At 30.6% G+C, this 19,222-nt stretch overlaps 1 protein-coding gene across 1 annotated transcript; it reads right to left on the reverse strand.

Annotated features, from left to right (window-relative positions):
• Positions 1 to 1,691: 1,691 nt before the first annotated feature.
• On the reverse strand, positions 1,692 to 19,089 carry LOC106681442 (dual specificity mitogen-activated protein kinase kinase 7). Its single transcript, XM_014421765.3, has 11 exons — positions 18,857 to 19,089; positions 18,492 to 18,643; positions 17,042 to 17,155; positions 16,731 to 16,958; positions 15,518 to 15,697; positions 14,011 to 14,231; positions 11,389 to 11,517; positions 8,513 to 8,659; positions 6,013 to 6,225; positions 4,217 to 4,477; positions 1,692 to 3,207 (listed from the first exon to the last, which is right to left on the reverse strand). The coding sequence occupies exons 1-11, from the start codon at positions 19,008 to 19,010 to the stop codon at positions 3,072 to 3,074; spliced, it is 1,935 nt and encodes a 644-aa protein (XP_014277251.1). The 5' UTR covers positions 19,011 to 19,089; the 3' UTR covers positions 1,692 to 3,071.
• Between the last annotated feature and the right edge of the window lie 133 nt (positions 19,090 to 19,222).

Raw genomic sequence — 19,222 nt, forward strand, 5'->3', positions numbered from 1 at the left:
GTAAATCACATTAAATAAATAAATTTGACAATAATGTATGGTGAAAATAACTAGTAATGTGGGTAAGGAAAATTAAAAAAAGAGTAGAGGAGATTCATGATCTTCCTTTTTTTCCATTACTTAATTTTTAATAATTTTCATTTTGTATTTATATTTACTAACTAGATTTTCATATGTATTTTATTACCTGTTCCTGAATTTTAATAATACTCTTCTCATACAGCCTTTATCTTCTTAATACTTGAACTATTCTTGTCTTAACACTATTTATGTTTCCATAATGTTAGTAGTTTTCTAACCAATCCATACATCCTTTGGTTATTTTATTTTTTGTTCTTAGCCCTGATGAAGGCTAAAAATTCTAGCCTAAATCTCGGCACTAATAAATAAGTTTTTACTGATTTGTGTTCTTCACTAACCGCAGCCCTGATCATCTTCTCATATGGGGTCAACAGCCTACTCATCGTATTTTTTATTAAATTAAATTGAAAATTAGAAAAAGAATTTTTTTTTTGTATCGGCCAAAAATATGTTCACATTAAGAACAAATTAATAATTAAAAATTATGAAAACCAATAGGAATAAGAAAAGAGATTGTGAAAATCAAACATCCTTCTGAACCTTATCATTTCAAATTTTCTTTTAATTTCGTCACTTCCACGCCTATTTTAGAGAGTGCCACCCATTGGCTAACAGGCCTCACAAATGCCTGGGGGAGGCTGTCAGTGAGTATTGTATAATTAAATGCTTAAAAAAATCCCGGATAGGGCCAGGGACTCGAACTCGCAGCCATTGGGTTGGCAGACAGGCTACCGCTATAATCGCTACCACTACCCCCCTCTCTCAGAAAGTACATATTTTAAAATTTACAAATTTTAAATGGCTTGTGTTGATGTAAATCACAGGGAAAAATATAAATGGGGGAAGCAAATGGCTTCATTGTAAAAAAAATTAAAAACTATAAAGTCTACAAAGAAAGTTATTGTACATCACTAAATTTTCTATAAAAATTTAGCCAACATGAAATAATCCAAAAAAAATGTTATAGGAAGTGGGTAAAATAAAATAATACAAAATTAATTAAATTTCATTATAAAAAAAATTTGAAGGAGTGTAAAAATCCTTAAAGGTAGGAGAACTCGGAATGATTATAGCTGGTGAAAGCTAGGACAGTACTAAACATAGTTCGGGACAATCTAAGTTGAAAGGGAGTACTTTAGCTATTCTCACCACTCGGAACGCAAGGTAGAAGTGACGTCCCTTGACAATAGCTTACTGGCATACCCGCTTCCAAGTCATGATGTGTTATAGCACAGTGTGCATGTTGTTAAAATGCAGTTAAAAAACTGCAATCATGGTGTTAAAGATAATATTACTTTTTCAAAATCATCGGTAAAGGTATCTTTAGACGATTGGACCAGACCAGATAAATTGGAAGCTCCACAAACCAGATCCAAGAGTGCTCTGTAAAGCGGTGTCGCAGATGTTGGTGGAGCGACAGAAAAAAAAAAATCCAATCATTTGTGAAGAGAAGTTTCCACTCGTTATGGAAACTGGTCCTCAACCACTTTTACTCACTATCCAATTTATCTAGTCTGTTCCAATTGTTTTAAGGCACCCAAAGTTGAATTTAAACTACAATCACATTGCATTGTATGCGCATGAAGGATGAGAATATAATGAAAAATAAGTAGAATTTAAATTAATATTTATTTTACATATACACAGATAAATTAAGATTATATACATAAAACAGTTAAGGTTTATTACATATTTGTATAATCTCAATATACACTAGATTATGTAATGCTTAAATTAAATTTAGTATACAAATATAAAATTAAGTACAAAATAAATTTTTAGGCCTAAACAAAAAAAAAAACCTTTTTAACGAAAAAAACAAAATCATGGTAATATATTGAGGTCTGGTAAGCAGATGGAAAGCATTAACAATGAATAAATAAACGGACGGAATAATTCCAAATCATATAAAAAAATATTTATTTTTCGAAATACAAAAATGTTCTTTATTTTAAATTCATTGTTAATGCTTACCTCTGATGACTAGGATAGCCACATTTAAATAAAATACTTGAGTACAGAATATTTTTTTCTACTCTGTTATAATTTTTTTTTTTATTTACTTATTTATTTTATAATACTCTGCACCTATCCAATTGGGTATAAGTGGTATTACTTTTTTATTTTTTATTATTTTTTAACTCTCTTAAAAAAAATAATATTCAGTACAATTCACATATTAGAAATTAAACTATGTTTCAAACTTTGGCAATAGAAAAAAAAGTAATAATAAATAAAAACTGTGAAATTACAATAAAAATAAATATGCACACTTTAGTTATATTGCAAAATATAAGCGCCTATGAATTCGCTATAGACATTGCAAAAATCAGAGTAACATTTGGTAAATATATGAAATAGACTTGAAGACACAACTTGTGTTAATTATCTGTCATCATTAATATCACAGTTAAATGTTCAACTAATAGTCTGTATATAGATTCTCATATTTCTATATATAACGATATATATATTTTTAGTAATTAATTATTACTAGAAAGATTTAATCATAATTTTGTGTTAATAAAAATTAATACAGAAATTATTTTGGACGGATTATATTAGGGAAGGATAGGCCTACAGAATAAAATGTCAGAACTAGCATTCCTAGATAAAAAAAATACTTAAAAAGAACAAAAACACACTTTTGGTATATATAAAGCATAAAAAGTTAAAAAAAAATTAATACATGCAGGAGCGTAACAAAATTAAATAATTTCTTTGAATGGAGGGAATATTCATTATAATAGTTTTTTTTTTTAAAAAAGAAGTACAGGCCGATTTAACTCAATATATATATAAAACTTTCCCTAAATAATTAAAACACAACTAGTAATTAATCATAAAGAGGTTAGTTAGGCCGAAAACCATAAGAAGTTAATCAATTAAAATTCTCTTTGAAATTTTTTTCCCTTAAAGTATCCACGGCATGGTTACTGACTCAGACGAATAGTAAACACAAAGAAGAAAAGAGTACTGTGTTCCTTTCTCTACGTCCTGTTGATGGTGTAAGGCTGCGGTGATGGACCTCCTCGGTAGTACCTGTGTTGCGGCAGTGGTGAGCAAGGCACTGAGTTGCTTTCAAAGGGCCTCCTACGTGCAGGCCCCTGAGGCGGCATGCCACACCTGCCGTCAAACATGTATCAATGATTAAATAAACTTCAATCATACAAAAAAAAAAAAAAAGGTAAGAAATTATTTACATTTCAATAAGAAATGTTTCCATATGTCCAAATTTGATCTATATTAACAATTATAATCATGATCTATATACCGAAAAGAATAAAGCTATCTCCGATCTTCCTCCCTCTCCTTAAATCTATTCCAAGAACCCCAACTTTATTCTGAACAATACTCCTATCTCATTCCATACATCAGTCAAAAATCTTGGAGTCACTTTTGATCAAACTTCATCCTGGAAACCACACAATGCCCAAATTTTTTTTTTAAATTATAACATTGTTAATCGTTAAGGGTTTTTATGAGACTATACCCCCCATAATTAACTGTTAAATATATATATATATACATATAATGTAACAGTTATATCAACCATGTAAGGCACACCAGGCTGATCTGTTTTAAAATAAAATAAATAATAAAGACCGCACCCCCCAACCATCTTCTCCTCGTATCCTGTTATTCAGTTTTTATGTTTCATTGTACATCTTTTTAATTCTTCATTTACTTTTCTCATATATGTTCACATTGTTTACACACAAGTGTATGTATCTTTTTTAGCCCTGATGAAGACTTGCAATGTGGGACGAAACGTTGGCTCAATATAAATAGTTTAATCACTATTTGAGTTTTACTTAGACTACACCCAGACCATCTTCCTTTTCTATATATTTTGTTATCTAAAGAACCCCTCAACATTAGGTATTGTGTCAATCCATGGATTATTATGTATATATGGACAATTTTAACCAAACACATTTTTATTTGAACATTTCCCTTCCTTACTCTTAATTAATTAGTGATTAAATTACATCAACTCTCAGTGATTTGAACTTTTTCTTTGGTCCCTTAAGTTTCAAATTATCAATTGTCGACCGGAGTTGAAAAAATAACCAGACCTAAAGCATTTACGACATTAGGTATAATTAAAGGACATTTAGGACAATCTACATACCTGTGAAGGCATGGCGACATGTTGAAGTTGATAAAATTAGGTAAGTCAGCCTCGGGAACATTGTTGTAGGCGATACGCCTAAGAAGGAGAGGAGAGACCATTTTATTGATTCTAGGAGGGGGCTCAGGGGAGGGAGAAGGATTAGTGATTCTCGGCGGCTGGTGATCTTCAAGTCGCAACCGTTTCATCTCGCTCAATAAGTCCTTTTCAAAGCTGCTATCTGTTGTGCCGAATCTAGGAGTCGGAGAGATGGATGTAGATCTGAAACAGGAATATATTATAAAATAATAAATGAAACAATTAATAAATAATATATCATGCAGGCACCCCTTATCTTCCAAATTATCTATCACCAATAATAGTTTAGACTCATTATTAACCATACTATATGGATTGTGTTGGGAGTGGGTAGCTCATTGGTAAGGCAATGGACTATTAGCTCCAAGGACCAGGGTTTGAATTCGGCTGTGGCAGATATTTATTATCTTTTTACTGTACCTGTTGAGTCAGCCCTTCGGATTCAATAGCCCTCAGGGGTTCACCCAACCTAAAGTGGACAAAAATCTGTCTGTCGAGTGTGATTCTGACCAAATCACCTCCTTGCACAACCATCGGTCTAATAACAGCACTTCCTTACAAAGTACAGCATCCCTTCATGGATTGTAGTGGTACAGATTTTTTTAAAAATATGATTAAGTGTTTTTGAATAAGAAAAACATTAATTAAGAAAAAATTAAAACATTGCATGTTGATAAATGGTCACATATTTATAAATATATGAATGGCTCAAGAATCGAAGATAACTTGGGTTGTGCGATATAGGTTCCCAAGTTCAATCTCATTATAAATTACCCTCCGGCAGTTGATCTCATACTGCCGAATTATATGCCATCTTAGAAACCCTCAAATACATTGATCAATCCACAGATTATAATTTTTAGTTTTAATAGATTCTGGAAGTGCGTAATCACTAAATAATTATATAAACAACAATATCAATAATACTCAAATGTAAATAAAAAAAAAATTATTAAGCAATAAAAAGAAACAAGCAAATAATATTCAAGTGGACTAAGGGTCACACAGGGATCCAGATAACGAGGCAGGGCAGTTGATAAAATGGCTTAATTAGCCATTAAAAGAGGTTATGACTCGTACTCCTAAGAGCCATTGAAACTAAGTTACCTTACACCAATTATTATAAAATGATTAAATTAGATCAGATTGAAAACAATATTTGAAAAAACCTATAATGAGGTGTTGATAGTTGAGTTTAGCCAGAATCTCTGCCTTAACTCCCCAATTAAGACCTGAAATTCAGGTCGAAACATTGACACGAATAAATAATTTTTTGTAATACATATGTTAGACTCAGGATGAATCATGGAATTTGCGATAACTACCTGCACAAAATAGGCATAACTGAAAATTTTCAATGGGAAGATTATAGCGGTAACGAGACCCTTAAACATCTTAAACTTGAATGTCCGACATATAAAAAGCAACGAGAAATATTGTTCAAAGATCTAAATACAAATCAAAATATTATTTATGATAGTATATTAAAAGTAACAGACTATGTAAAAATATTTTACATCTATAAATATCTGAAATCAATAAACAACAATATATAAAAGATATAGTTAAGCTATAGTATATTAGTAAATCAAAAATATTTAACTTAATAAATAATAGCAGTAACAGATAAAATATAGGTAATTAATTTTTGGTTGTATAGAATAACCTAATCCTACCCAAACAGGAGAAAAAAAAATTATATTTAGTCAAAATGGTACCTGTGAACTCTGCGAAGACCATTGATGTGCTGTATCTGCTGGTGAAGAAATCTTTGAAGGACAATAGGACTCGTGTTTCCAGGCAGGGAAGAAGTATGCTGACCGCTGCACTGCGTCCCTTGGTTATTGTTATTAGGCAACTGTTGAGGTATGGCGCTATTATCCACTGACTTTTTTCTTCGATTGAAAAAAGGTGATTTCAAAATGGAGCTCCTATTATAATTAAATTTTGATTAGGTAATTATTGTTTTAGTTTTGCAGTTAATTAATTTTACTGGAAGATCGCTGATTGACCGTGTGTATTATTAATAAATGGAAACCAGACTCTGACTTTAACTTCGGTCAAAACAGCCCTGACGAAGCCCGGCAACGTGGGAAGAAACGTTGGCTCATTAAAATAGTTATCAATGATTGAGTTTTTTTTTTACCACACCCGGACCCATGGTATTCCATTTATTATTAATTAATTTTAATTTGATACTAATAATGACTATATCATAGGAAGATGGCCTGGGTTGGATAAAAAAAAGACTCAAATAGTAATTAAACATTTTTTGACATTATGTAACGTTTCGTCCCACATTGCAGGGCTTCATCAGAGCTAAAAAAGATACTAACAACTAAAATTAAGATTTACAGTGAAAAGTATAATTAAATAAGAATTACAAAAGGTGTTTGACAATTAATGATAATGGATAAATTATTAAAAAAAAAAGTATTAATGTAAAATATATAAGGATAGGAATATTAAAACTTAAAAAATATACAACTTTATCTTCACTACCCTCATTACGCCTTCGACTCTTTTTTTGTGTTTACTTCCATTCGACCCTATTTAGTTCCTTCTTTTTTCTTGACTTTTATTTTTATTTCCCTTATTTTTCAGTCTTTTAGTCTTTATATTGTAAGATTTCTTTTTTATTCGTTATCATTAATTGTCAAATACCTTTTATAATTCTTATTTAGTTATACTTTTCGCTGTAAATCTTAATTCTTTGTATCTTTCTTAGCCCTACGTTAGTTCACTTTAAGCGGTGAAATTACTGATTTTTTTTTTTTTTATCAAACCTGGACGATCGTCGGACGGTCAATCAAAAACCTTCCAATAACTGTATAATTTTATAGTAAGACATCAATTTGTAAATACAGAACTTCTAAGAATTTTTTTTTTTTTTTTATAAATAATATAATTACATAACTTGAGTTGTTTGTACAATACTAAGTTATTATATTAAAGTGGGGGTGAGAAGTCAAATGATAATTTTGTGAATAAGAATTTGCGAATCTTTTTTTTTTTTTACCTATACACCTATCTACACTCAATCGAAATTTTAACTTCAGTCATACAAAATCGTGAAATTATCAATAATTAACAATCATTGATAATTTCACACTTTTCTGGTACTGAAGCATTAAGTTTAAAAGTAGGTAGATAGACAAATATCTACCAAGTACATCCATAAAGCTTCCTTACTTTTTAATTTTTTAAATCCAAAAATTTATTCCTGAGAGATAATATTTTGGAAATTATATTTTTTTTCTGGAGATTTCTATTGGGTAGGTAAGGTAATTAACAATAATTCTATGTTGACAATTGAGAATAATACCTAAAGGAAAAACCAATGTTAAAATATAATGTATCCAGAAAGGAATTTTTTGCCGCAATCTGATCAAATTTGGATCATATCAGAAGAGTTTCATATTTCATAAATATGCAGGTGTGCCAAGGAAAATATATTTATGCAAGCATATAAATTGTACTGGACCAAATATGATAAAATTTAAATGGAACCAACTAGGTACCAGCCTGCACAATCTTTGAGCATGTCATCAAAATTGGATGAACGATTCTAATGATTATGGTCAAACACAGATTGACAGACTGACATGGAAGCAAATTTGTTCTAAATAAAGAAGCAAAGATCTTATTTACAAAATTGTCACTCGTACCTTGGTTTCTCACTGCCACATTTGATAATTGATAATTCATTGAAGTTTGAAGTGTTTTGAAAATTTGTAAATAGACAAAACTAATACAGCAAGCAGTGGATGGGTACTGTTATACTTTGATTGAAGTATCTTTTGAATCACTGTTTAAAAATGCATTTATTTTTTAATTATTATTTATGGATTTACATAAATAATTAATTAATTCTGTTTATTTCTTAAAAGGCTGTGAAAACTGATACAGCAAGCAGTGAATAGATACTGTTATACTTCGATTTAAGTACCTTTTGAATAACTGTTTAAAAACATTTTGTAATCTATACTATCATCAGTGCAATGCAAAAGTGGAGTACAAGAAAATTTCTTTGAAAATAGGGTTTTAATAAGTTTACAAGTCTATGAAAACAGTCCATTCCTCTAACAATACTTATACTATTTAATTCAAAGGGATGTGGACTTCTTGCTCAAGGAAAGAAGTCCACTTCCACAACTCTTAGAATTAAACTCTAATATAATATTAAGTATTTAAATAAATAACTTCAAAAAACCTTACCATACACCTTTGATTCGATCAGACTCAGGCTTTATCTTAGGCTGTTCAGTCGATGCATTATCTGCCGCCACAGGACTCGGGTCACGCTTCTTCTTGTCGCCAGACCAGAACAGAATGCTCCGCTTCCTTCCTGGGTTTGGGGTCAATCTAAACGATACAGCACACAAAACATACTACGTATGACCCACAGGAGTTGATTGGAGCAGATATAAGGAAGAAAGAAAAGTGGGAAAATAGTATTTCAAAATAACATACCTGCTTTAAATGTTATCAATTCAAGTTAAATGACCAAATCTTTTGAGAACCTCCACCAAATTCCACAAAAAATAAATAAAAATATTGTTAGGTTCAATTAAATTTTATTAAAAGATTAAACAATATGTCATACAATGTTAATGTTACAATAAATATATAAAATATTAATAGAAATAAAATGTTAATTAATTCAAAGACAATGGTAAGTTAACAGCCTTCTTTTTCTTCTTCTTCCTTATTACTTATTTTTTTTTATTATTTTAGTACTATTTATCAGGAAATATAAAAATCTTGGTATCATTAATATTGAAGATCAAAAGTACTTTCATTTTCCATAACAAAATATAAGACACATGAAATAAGATCAGTCAAAAAGTAACACAATAAAATTCGACAGAGCCAACCACCAAAACTTTAATTTTAGTATAGTTAAAAAAAAAAAAAGGGAGTGACTATTATTTCACAGACATCATAGTCTAAAATCATGCAATGATACAAAACTAAAATACAAATTCAATCTTTAAAAAAAAAAATTAAATTTAAATTAGTGTAAATGCACCAGTAGCCGACATGCATAAAAAAATTTCTTTAATTTTAACTAGTAAAAACTTTGAAGTGTTTTAACACTTTGACCACAGCTGATGACACATTCTCTTGGGAATATGAACGACACTAATGTGTTGTCAACGGAGGTCACTTTTAACTGGCGTTAGGAGTGATGGAAAGATCTCTAGCACCTCACTTCCACTTTGGATTGTCCCGAACCGTGTTTAGTACTGTCCTAGCTTTCACCAGCTACAATCGTTCTGGCCGTTTTGAAGGATTTTTACACTCCTTGAATTTTATTGAATTGAATTTTATTTTATCCACTTCAAATAACATTTTTTACAAGTTCCAATAGTTTTTTTAATTTTTTTTTTATACGGTTTTTAGAACAGTATAATTAGAAGGTAGCATAAAAAATGTGATATACAATAACTTTTTAGAGTTCTTATTCAGTAATTCTGTTAAAAAATCTGCAAAATATTCATTGCATAATAAGATTCAGTGACATACAAGAGGACTACAGTAGTCATCATGGGTAAAAAACAGGTATTTAAACATTACTTCGCTGAATATTACACTTTATACATTATATAATGCTTATTTAAATTAAAATAAAAGAAAATATATATTAAAAAAAATTATGGTTTTCTAGGGGAGCCGCCATGGTCAAAGTGTTAATGTAAAATTAGGGAATAGTTTACTAGAATAGCTTACTGACCCTATTCAAGCAGGCATGTTCCCAATAGGTATGCCAACACGATGCTATCTAATTATTAGAAAACATGGTAAAATTGTTGAAATTTCATACTTGAGAAGATAGTCGGAGGTGCGGTCAGCAAAAAATTCACAATTTTTTTTATAACCTCTTCCTGGTCATTTATGATATATGGGGGGGTTATCTACAGGTGAACAACCTATTCTAACCATGATAAGGGGTAAAGTTTTTCATTTTGTGGCCACCCAATGAAAAAAGTCAACACCTCAGGCCGAATTTGAACCCGCACACCGCCCACAGTCCTCAGATCATTAAGACCTCAACCATCTGAGCTACAGACGGCCCTTCTTACTTTATATTCTAATATCATCTGGCACCAAGCTGAGAATTCATAAGGATTTTTCATCATTCCCACTTGGCCAGGATTTTGAATTTTTCAATTTCGAAATTGAATTGGCTCTTTTCTCTGGCCCAATGATCATTCATCTTGTTTCTATCTTCCTGGTCATTATTTTGTGAGTTGAAGGTTCTTTCCTCGTACAGAACTTAAAGCTCTACGATCAATTATTTGAAACACTCCATAATTATCACATAGAAATCAACTTCAATGAGCGGCAACATTACACAGGAACAGGCACTCAAGCCCTATTAATACTTGTCAACTCTCTACTTTAGGACAGACATGAATATAAGGAAAAAAAGAACAGAGGCTATACATATTTGAAACATTGATGTAGGAGATCTTGAAATCTAATTATTCCAATTTTTTTAAGATATCAGATATTGGTACAATATCAGCTACCAGTGCATTTACTCTACACCAACATTTAGCCAATACATCTCCGTCTCTAAAGAATATAATAAAAATCATTATCTTAGCAATATATAAAATATTTATATAACAGTCAAATGGACGGAATCAATAATAAAGTACATATTAAGGAACATCTACAGTATATGATACAAAATTTTACAATTGTCTAGTCTCTATAAGCGTTAAGACTATTCTAATAGTTGATTCATTAATTTAAAATTTCTACGGGAACTTCACAAAATTAGGGAGAAAAAAAAAGAAGGAAGATACAAATATATATAGAGCAGCCTGTATCTACCTTAAGTATTCAATTAGATAAATAAATAAAATACATTTGCTAATTATTGCTAACATAGATTATTTTTTAATTAAAAAAAAAAAAGGGGAAAACATGCAAAAATAAATCAAACAAATCGGGTAACAAGGGAGATTAAGGAGGGTCTGCAATCCAATAGTCTAAAATTGTAATTTATCTACAATGCACAAAAACCTCAACCCATTCTCGGCATAGCATACAGCGACTGTTCGCTCATGTCAGTTTGCTACCTTGCTGGCTGCGTTGTAGCATCTGCATACCACGAAGCAACATCTACATATTTCGTTTCGTAGCGGGTCAGAAATGGATACTGGAGCAGTCTCTTGTACTTTGGTCTCTGGTGGTAATCTTTAGTTAGGCTGAAAATAAACAAAAATATATTCAATAAATTTCTAATTAAGTTGTTTGAATAATTGTTAAGAATTAATTAATAGTTATTATTTTTACTAAGATATCGCGAAAAATAAGACTCCATGTGTAAACAATAGTGTATTAATCTAAATACAGGTCTAAGTATTTTTTTTTTAATTGCCTTCATGTGGTTCTCACATGGTAGGGAAAGACATCATAAAAACTTATATTAGACTTGGGACGAACGTCCAATATACAAAAAAAATAAAATAAGAGAAACATTGTTCAAAGATCTGGATACAAATCAAAATATTATTTATTATAGTATATTAAAAGTAACAGACTATGCGAAAATATGTTACATTCATAAATATTTTAAATCTATATAAAAAAAAAGAAGTATAACAGATAAAGTTAAGGTATAGTATATTAGTAAATCACATATTCATGATATTGCAAATATCATGAAAACTCCTACTTCTACAGAGATAAACGTCTTAAAATACTTTATAGCACATTAAACTAGCTTTAATTTGAGTGCTAATAGACATATGTACCTCTCATAGTTTCTGAGATGAAGATTTCTCATAATAAATTCACTAATTACTGATTTTCCAGTATATATTTCATGAAGGGTTGCTTTATAAAAATAGTATTTCGGGAACTATTGAACGTAAAAACAGCTCTACTACTAAGGCTCATATTTTGGCTAATTTACTCCACTTTAAATGATGTTCTATTAGGCTTTCTAGTGCTGTAAATAATTTTAAAGATATCGAGCTCTAAATGAAAAATTAATTTTTGTTTTTAACATTATGAAACTTCCTCAAGGTAGTATCCTCGGCCCCATCCTCTACACCATCTATACAGCTGACATCCCAACCAATCCTAACACTATCCTCACCACGCATGCCTATAACACATGTGAGATCGCAGTTAATAATAACCCTTTAATTGTATTCCAAACTCTCCAATCTCATATCACAGCCCTCGAAGAATGATCTTGTAATTGGAGGATTAATATAAATTCCATCAAATCACCTTTACCCTTTGTCGTAAATCTGCCGACTGCCCTACAGTATACTTCAATAATGTTGCTCTTAGCCCTGTCGAATAGATCTGCTACCTTGGTCTATAGCTGGACAAACGACTAACTTGGAATCCTCACACAAGACTAAAAAGACAGGAAACTGCATGTCGATTTCGACTATTACAGCATTTACTAGATAAACGGTTTAAACTTCCAATCCATTACAAAAGACTGATCTACATGACAATAATAAGACCTATCTGGACATACAGAATTGAGCTTTGGGGCTCCACTATACTTTCGAATTCCTCTCGTATCCCATCCTTATCTTAGTATGATAGAGAAAAAAAGAAGGATCTTGTTATACAGCCAATAATGATAGCGATAAATATCATCCTCATCATACATTGGCCAATTCGTGATGTGAATGTTCAAAAAAAAAAAAAAAATGGTATAATTATTTGTGAGTTGATAACAAAAATGAACATTGGATGGAATTAAATCGATGCTTATAATAAAGAATTGAGAATACTGTCTTAATTAGTTACATTTAATCAAAAATAAAAGTCTCTTCTAATTACAAAGTTACATCTTATAACATAGGATTTTCATGATATTATGGTGCTATTTATCTATGTTTTACCCAATTAAAGCATGTTTCTTTATGAAATATGTATTAACATTATTTAGAAAATAAGTGAAGAGGAGTCAACCTATATCCAAACAAAGACAGAACTTTTCCTCAGCAAATGGGCAAGTGAAACTACAACATTCTGATAAGATTTAATCAGTCTTTTACCCTTTTTCTAGTCACTGCTTGAATTGTATTTTAAAGCACAAACTTTTTAAGAACAAAAAAAATTCAACTATTCTAACCTAAACCTCAACATAATGAACTTCCATATAACAAAAACCTTGATATAAAGAAGCTCCATGTAATCAAAACCTTGATATAAAGAACCACCATATAACTAAGACCTCAATAAAAAGTATATCCATGTAAACAGGACCTCAATATAATGAACCTCCAAATAACCAAAGCCTCAATATAAAAAAACCTTCAAATAACCAAAACCTCAACATAATTAGCCTTCACGTAACCAAGATCCTGTTACAATGAACCTTCATATAATTAAACCTTGATAAAATGAATCTCCATATAACCAAGACCTTCGATATTATGAACCTCCATATAATCAACACCACGAAATAATGAACCTTCAAATAACCAAAGCCTCGGTATACCTAACTTCCCTATATCTGAAACTTCAATATAACCAAAACCTCGATATAATGAACCTCTGTTTTCGTCACCTTTTTCTAGTCACTGTTTGAATTGAATTGAATTGTAGCACTGACTTTTTAAGAAAAAGAAATTTCAATTAATTTATACTTTAATGAACATCTTTCTAAAAAGAAAAATTATTTGTAAAAAACTAAATAAATAATAAAGAAAGTTAATAATAATTACCAACTATTGATGAAATAATGGAATTCAGGTGTAAAGTTGCTGTCAATAGGTAAGGAAGGCGGATCGTCTTGGAGTACCCTAGACAAAACCGCAAAATCAGAATTACAGTCTGCATATGGAAACTGACCGGTCGCTAGTTCAACTAAAGTGATTCCCAATGACCAGACGTCTGCTCTGATATCGTAGTCTGGGTTACCGTTTGGTGGCTGGATCCTTTCAGGCTGAAAATTAGAAAACCGATATTAAAAAAAAATATACAAAACTTTGAAAAAAAAAAAAAATGAAAAATCTACATAAAAAAAAAGAACAATAGTAGGTAGTTATGAAATATTCTTAGATTTGCCAAGTGAAGGACAGCTTATTTTAATTAAACATCATACATTTTTGAGGATAGTATCAATATAACAAATAAAAAACAGTATTTTGGATTTAATGTTTCTATAATCATCTACTTAGTTCAATTCAAACAAACTAAGTTATTGATGTAAGGAAAGATCTAGAACATTTATGAAGAGAAACCTCCATATAACCCAAACCTCAATGTTAAGAACTTCTATATACCCAAAACCTCAATATTATGATTAAAACCTCAATATTATAACCAGCACCCCAAAATAACGTACCTTCGAATAACCAAAACCTTCATATAATCAACACCTTGAATTAATGAACCTTCAAATAACCAAAAGCTCAATATAACTAATTTCCCAATAATTAAAACCTTTATAAACTAAAACTCCATATAACCAACAGCGTAAAATAATGAACCTTCAAATATTCAAGGCCTCTATATAAAAAAGTTCCATATAACCAAAACCTGAGATAAGAATCGCTATACAGAGGTTCCACTGTAGAACGGTTTGGATTCGAGCAAATATGGCATAAGAATCTTTGTTTCTAATTTGATTTTTAGATGAAGAATGAATTCTTTGTGAAATCACACAAGGTTATGTCTGCTTCACCATATTTTGGTATTTTTTTATATGTTTTGGCTGTCTCGAGTACATTTTGTTTTAAATGGGGCAATAACTATACCATTCAATAATTTTATTAAGTAACATGCCATTAATTTAATAAAGAATCAGTAATATTAACTTTGTATTATTTAAGTAAGGCTGCCTACATGCTCAGTCATAATTCTAAAGCCAGAAGGCCCCCTTCACGATCTTCAATATGATACTGAACAGTAACAATCTTTTGCAATGTCTTTTTCGATTCGTAATAAATAGAAAGCTTCTTTGTCCATTATTTTGGCAATTGCTTGCAAGAATAAAGTGAAAAGCATGATGTGAACTGAAGCGTTCGCAGCCTCTCCTCCACTTAAAATTTGAATGATAGGATTTCAAAATTTTCTCAGTGATACATCAGTATTACTCCTACACGATCAATCTGAACATCAGTCTTTGGTTTGAATGACATTCTGACTGAACATGTAGGGATCTCTCTTTTTATACTCAAAATTAAAATCACCAGCCATTACACTTTAAAGATGTTGGAAAATACTTACAGACATGTATGCCGCACAGCCAGGATTACCAGATTTGGCTTTTGAATTGACCAGCCTCCCGGAAACACCAAAATCACAGAGCTTAACGTTGCCGTGAGAATCGATCAAGATGTTGGAAGGTTTGATATCCCTATGGATCACATCGTGCCGTTCTTTTAAGTAGTGCAAAGCCTTAACTGTCTGAAAGATACCATTGAATAAATAAACAATTAATAAAAAAAATAAATAAATAAAAATTATGCAGCTTAAAGGCGAATAATTAGTAATTAATGATGAGAAAAGATGTCCTCATATTTTTATCAGGTTACATTCCTGAGTAAGTTCACTTAAGTTTGGTTCAACAAAAAAATAAATATAGTACATCTAAGATGAGTTTGCCTGTGGATAAAGGAAAAATGAACTATTTCATCCATTCCGGACAGAATCAATAAATATTGATTATCCACACAAAATGAACAAAAAATAAATTGAAGGATTATGTATTTAGCTATTTTATTTTTATTAATTGAACAGTGATATATTAATTAATTATTCCATAATTTTAAAATGTTTACAGTAAATTATGTAATCGTTGGGGAATTAAATCTTCATTAAATTGACACTAATAATACTGTTTTCGTTATTTATTCTTTTTTTTTTTTTTTTTTAAATAAACAGAAGATGGTCTCGGTTCAGTCAAAATAACTCAGATAGAAAATAAACAATTTATTATCAGCCAACATTTTGACCCACATTGCAGGACCTCATGAGGGCTCTCAGAATCAAGGAAAGCCAAAGAGAAAGGAAGAATGAACAATCATCTCATCTTCATACTGTAAGCCCCAATGAAGCTCTGCAACGTGGGGTAAAGCTCATAATAATTAATTTATATTCTATTTGAGTTACATTGTCTGCACCCAGACCATTTTCTTTATATTCAGTACATGGTCATTCAACGATCTTACAATATTTTTTTTTTTTTAAGAGAAAGAATAAAATAGACTATTTAACCTTCTTTTTCTAGATGATTAAAATCTATTGGTTCAGTAAAGATCCGATTTTATAATAACTTTTTCATTAAAAAAAAATTTTCAACATCAATTCACTATGATATAGGATAGTTAAAAATTGGTTGAGCTAACTTTAAAGCAACTTAAAACAGGGAATGCCTCAAGACAAGTCTAATATACTTTTTTAATGTTATAACAGTAAAAAGGTACAATGACAAACTTACAGCCAGTGCAACCTTGCCCAGAATATCCTCAGGGATTGGTGAAGAGAGGCGTTTAAGCAATTTGTCAAAGCAGGTCGCCATCAGTTCCATGCAGATCCAAACATCGGCATCGTTAATAAATACTCCATAGCAGTTAACAATGTAGTTACAATCGTGTGATTTGAGAACTACATCAAGGTCCATCGTGATGCGTTTATTCTCTTCAAGATCACCCGACCACCTCATTTGCTGGTTAACAGGAGAAGACACAAAATAAGAAGAATTGAAACAAAAATATTTTTAAATCAGAGAATTAATTATGTAATTAATACCTTAACTGCCATGATACACTGGGTCGGTTTATGGAGCATTTTGACAACATGCCCACAAGTTCCGCTACCCAACTCTCCAAGAGGTTCCAGATCTTCAATGTTCGTTTTGTATTTCTAACACCAATTAAAACACATTAAATTAGAGACTGAAAACTATATATCCTTAAACATGTCTTATACAACTATCAAGATTAAATATTAATAGTGGAAATTTCCAATGATTGGGAGAAAAAAAATAAAAAATATGAAATAAAATTACAAACGATACAGTTGGGTCACCGAAATATTAAAATTTCAATTTAAAAAAATTATTTTGTTCAGATGGGTCTGTCTTGTCTATGGCTCTCGTCAAAAGCAGAATATACTAAATTTGCTACATCAACTTTTTTTTCATTCCGTTCATCAACTATTCTCCAAGATATTTTGAAAAAAGTGTAAAGATATTTCTCTAAGGAATTTATATCATCAGAGAAGAGGTGATTATAATTATTATGAAATATCGTTATAGATGTGCAGCAAATGAACGTTGCCAAATAGATTTTAAAATCAATCGACAAAGTTAATCAATTATTTATTAGTGATATATTGAGAATACGAGAGCATTAAATCAACAATTTAAATGCTAAATCCGAACAAAAAAAATATTATTAAGGTATTCTATGACAAATATCCATAAAACGTATGGTTATCATGGTAATTTGTAACATTAATTAAGTATGCCAAAGTAGAAGATAGAAACAACCAAATCAGATTCCACTTTCAATGATGAACAAAACAGGAAAACCTCAAATGATGTACCTGCCAAAGAGTTTGGGATTAAGCAGTCATCAAAATAAACAATTAATAATGAAAGACAAAGCGAATCTATTTAACATTTTAATGTATTTGAGGATCATGGAACAGAGAAACAGATCTGTCAAATATTATCTTAATTACGGGGAAATTAAAGAGTTAAATAACTTCGGGAATATCATTTGTTACAAGTTGTTTACATTACAGGGTAAACTATTATTATAAAATACCTTACTTAAACAGAAGAAACTCAATACTGGATTGTTATATAGTCAAGACCATAAATGTGCGAAGATTAGCTATAGTTGAAACTAATAGTTAAATTGCCATGGATACGATATTTATTTATCAACGGTTCATTCATGAATAAGGGTCGTTTCCATGGCAGCAAAGATCTCACTCATACGAAGCATTAATTAATGAAGTTTAGATGAAAAATGAATGTAAAACATAAAAATAGAAATGGTAGACTTGAAAATGAGCAAGGGTAATAAAATAAAGTTAAGAAGTAATAATTTGCCTGGAATACATAATAATACTTACAGAAGAAACTAATTTTACAAACAATTTACTAAATCAAAAGTATTCTGTCTGTAATTGTATAAACAAAAGACTATATTCACTATCACAAACTAATTAACAAGCAAACAGTACTAACCTGTCCATTAATACATATTACACCACTCATTTCCATTATTTCTTTCATTTTATTGTCGATTTCAACATGATCAACAGTCGACTGAGGAACAAAGTTCGATCCAGGTAAATCATAAGATTTTCTAGTTCTAGTTGGAGTCCCGACATTTCCCACTGTAAATCAAATTAAACAATAAAAACAGTAAGTTAAAATGTCAATGTCACTAGATGTTGTGTTTAATAACAATACATTCTACATCCAAAAAACTAACCAAAAATCTAAAAATTAATTGGTATTTATACAATACAGAGGCAAAATGTAGTGTTTGTCATATAAACAAAAGGAAAACTTCCCAATTCAAAGGAATTCGTCTAAATATAACTTACATATCTTTGGTCTTCTACCAGACCCCGGGCGAGAACCTGCTGCAAAAGGGTTGGACTGATCAAGTAACGAACTGTCTACGTTTATCATCTCAGTTTCTTTCTTTAGTCTTTCCTGAAGGTCAGAAATCTTGCTTCCCAAATAAGAACTGCTCATTTTAAACCTTTTATATTACACCTGTTAAACTCCAATCACCTGCCATCTTTAACAACAATCTTTCATTCTTACCATCTGTTAAGGACAGGAGAGTAAGCCTGCCAAATCCTTATCGAATTATTCAACAATTTGTAATTATTACAATTAAGATAAAATTAAAAAAATAATGAACACTTTTTTTCAATTACGAAATTAATAATGTTGATGGTTAA

The sequence above is a fragment of the Halyomorpha halys genome, unplaced genomic scaffold (assembly GCF_000696795.3).
Source record: "Halyomorpha halys isolate HHAL.00 unplaced genomic scaffold, Hhal_1.1 Scaffold338.1, whole genome shotgun sequence".
Taxonomy (NCBI): domain Eukaryota; kingdom Metazoa; phylum Arthropoda; class Insecta; order Hemiptera; family Pentatomidae; genus Halyomorpha; species Halyomorpha halys.

Bases quoted from the DNA above. Each gene is read 5' to 3' on its own strand.
- LOC106681442 (XM_014421765.3), bottom strand. From the start codon at position 19,010: ATGAGCAGTTCTTATTTGGGAAGCAAGATTTCTGACCTTCAGGAAAGA. The intron at 18,644-18,856 runs GTAAGTTATATT...TTTGATTTACAG, and splicing joins TGGTAGAAGACCAAAGATAT to TGGGAAATGTCGGGACTCCA. The intron at 3,208-4,216 runs GTATGTAGATTG...GTTTGACGGCAG, and splicing joins ATGTCGCCATGCCTTCACAG to GTGTGGCATGCCGCCTCAGG.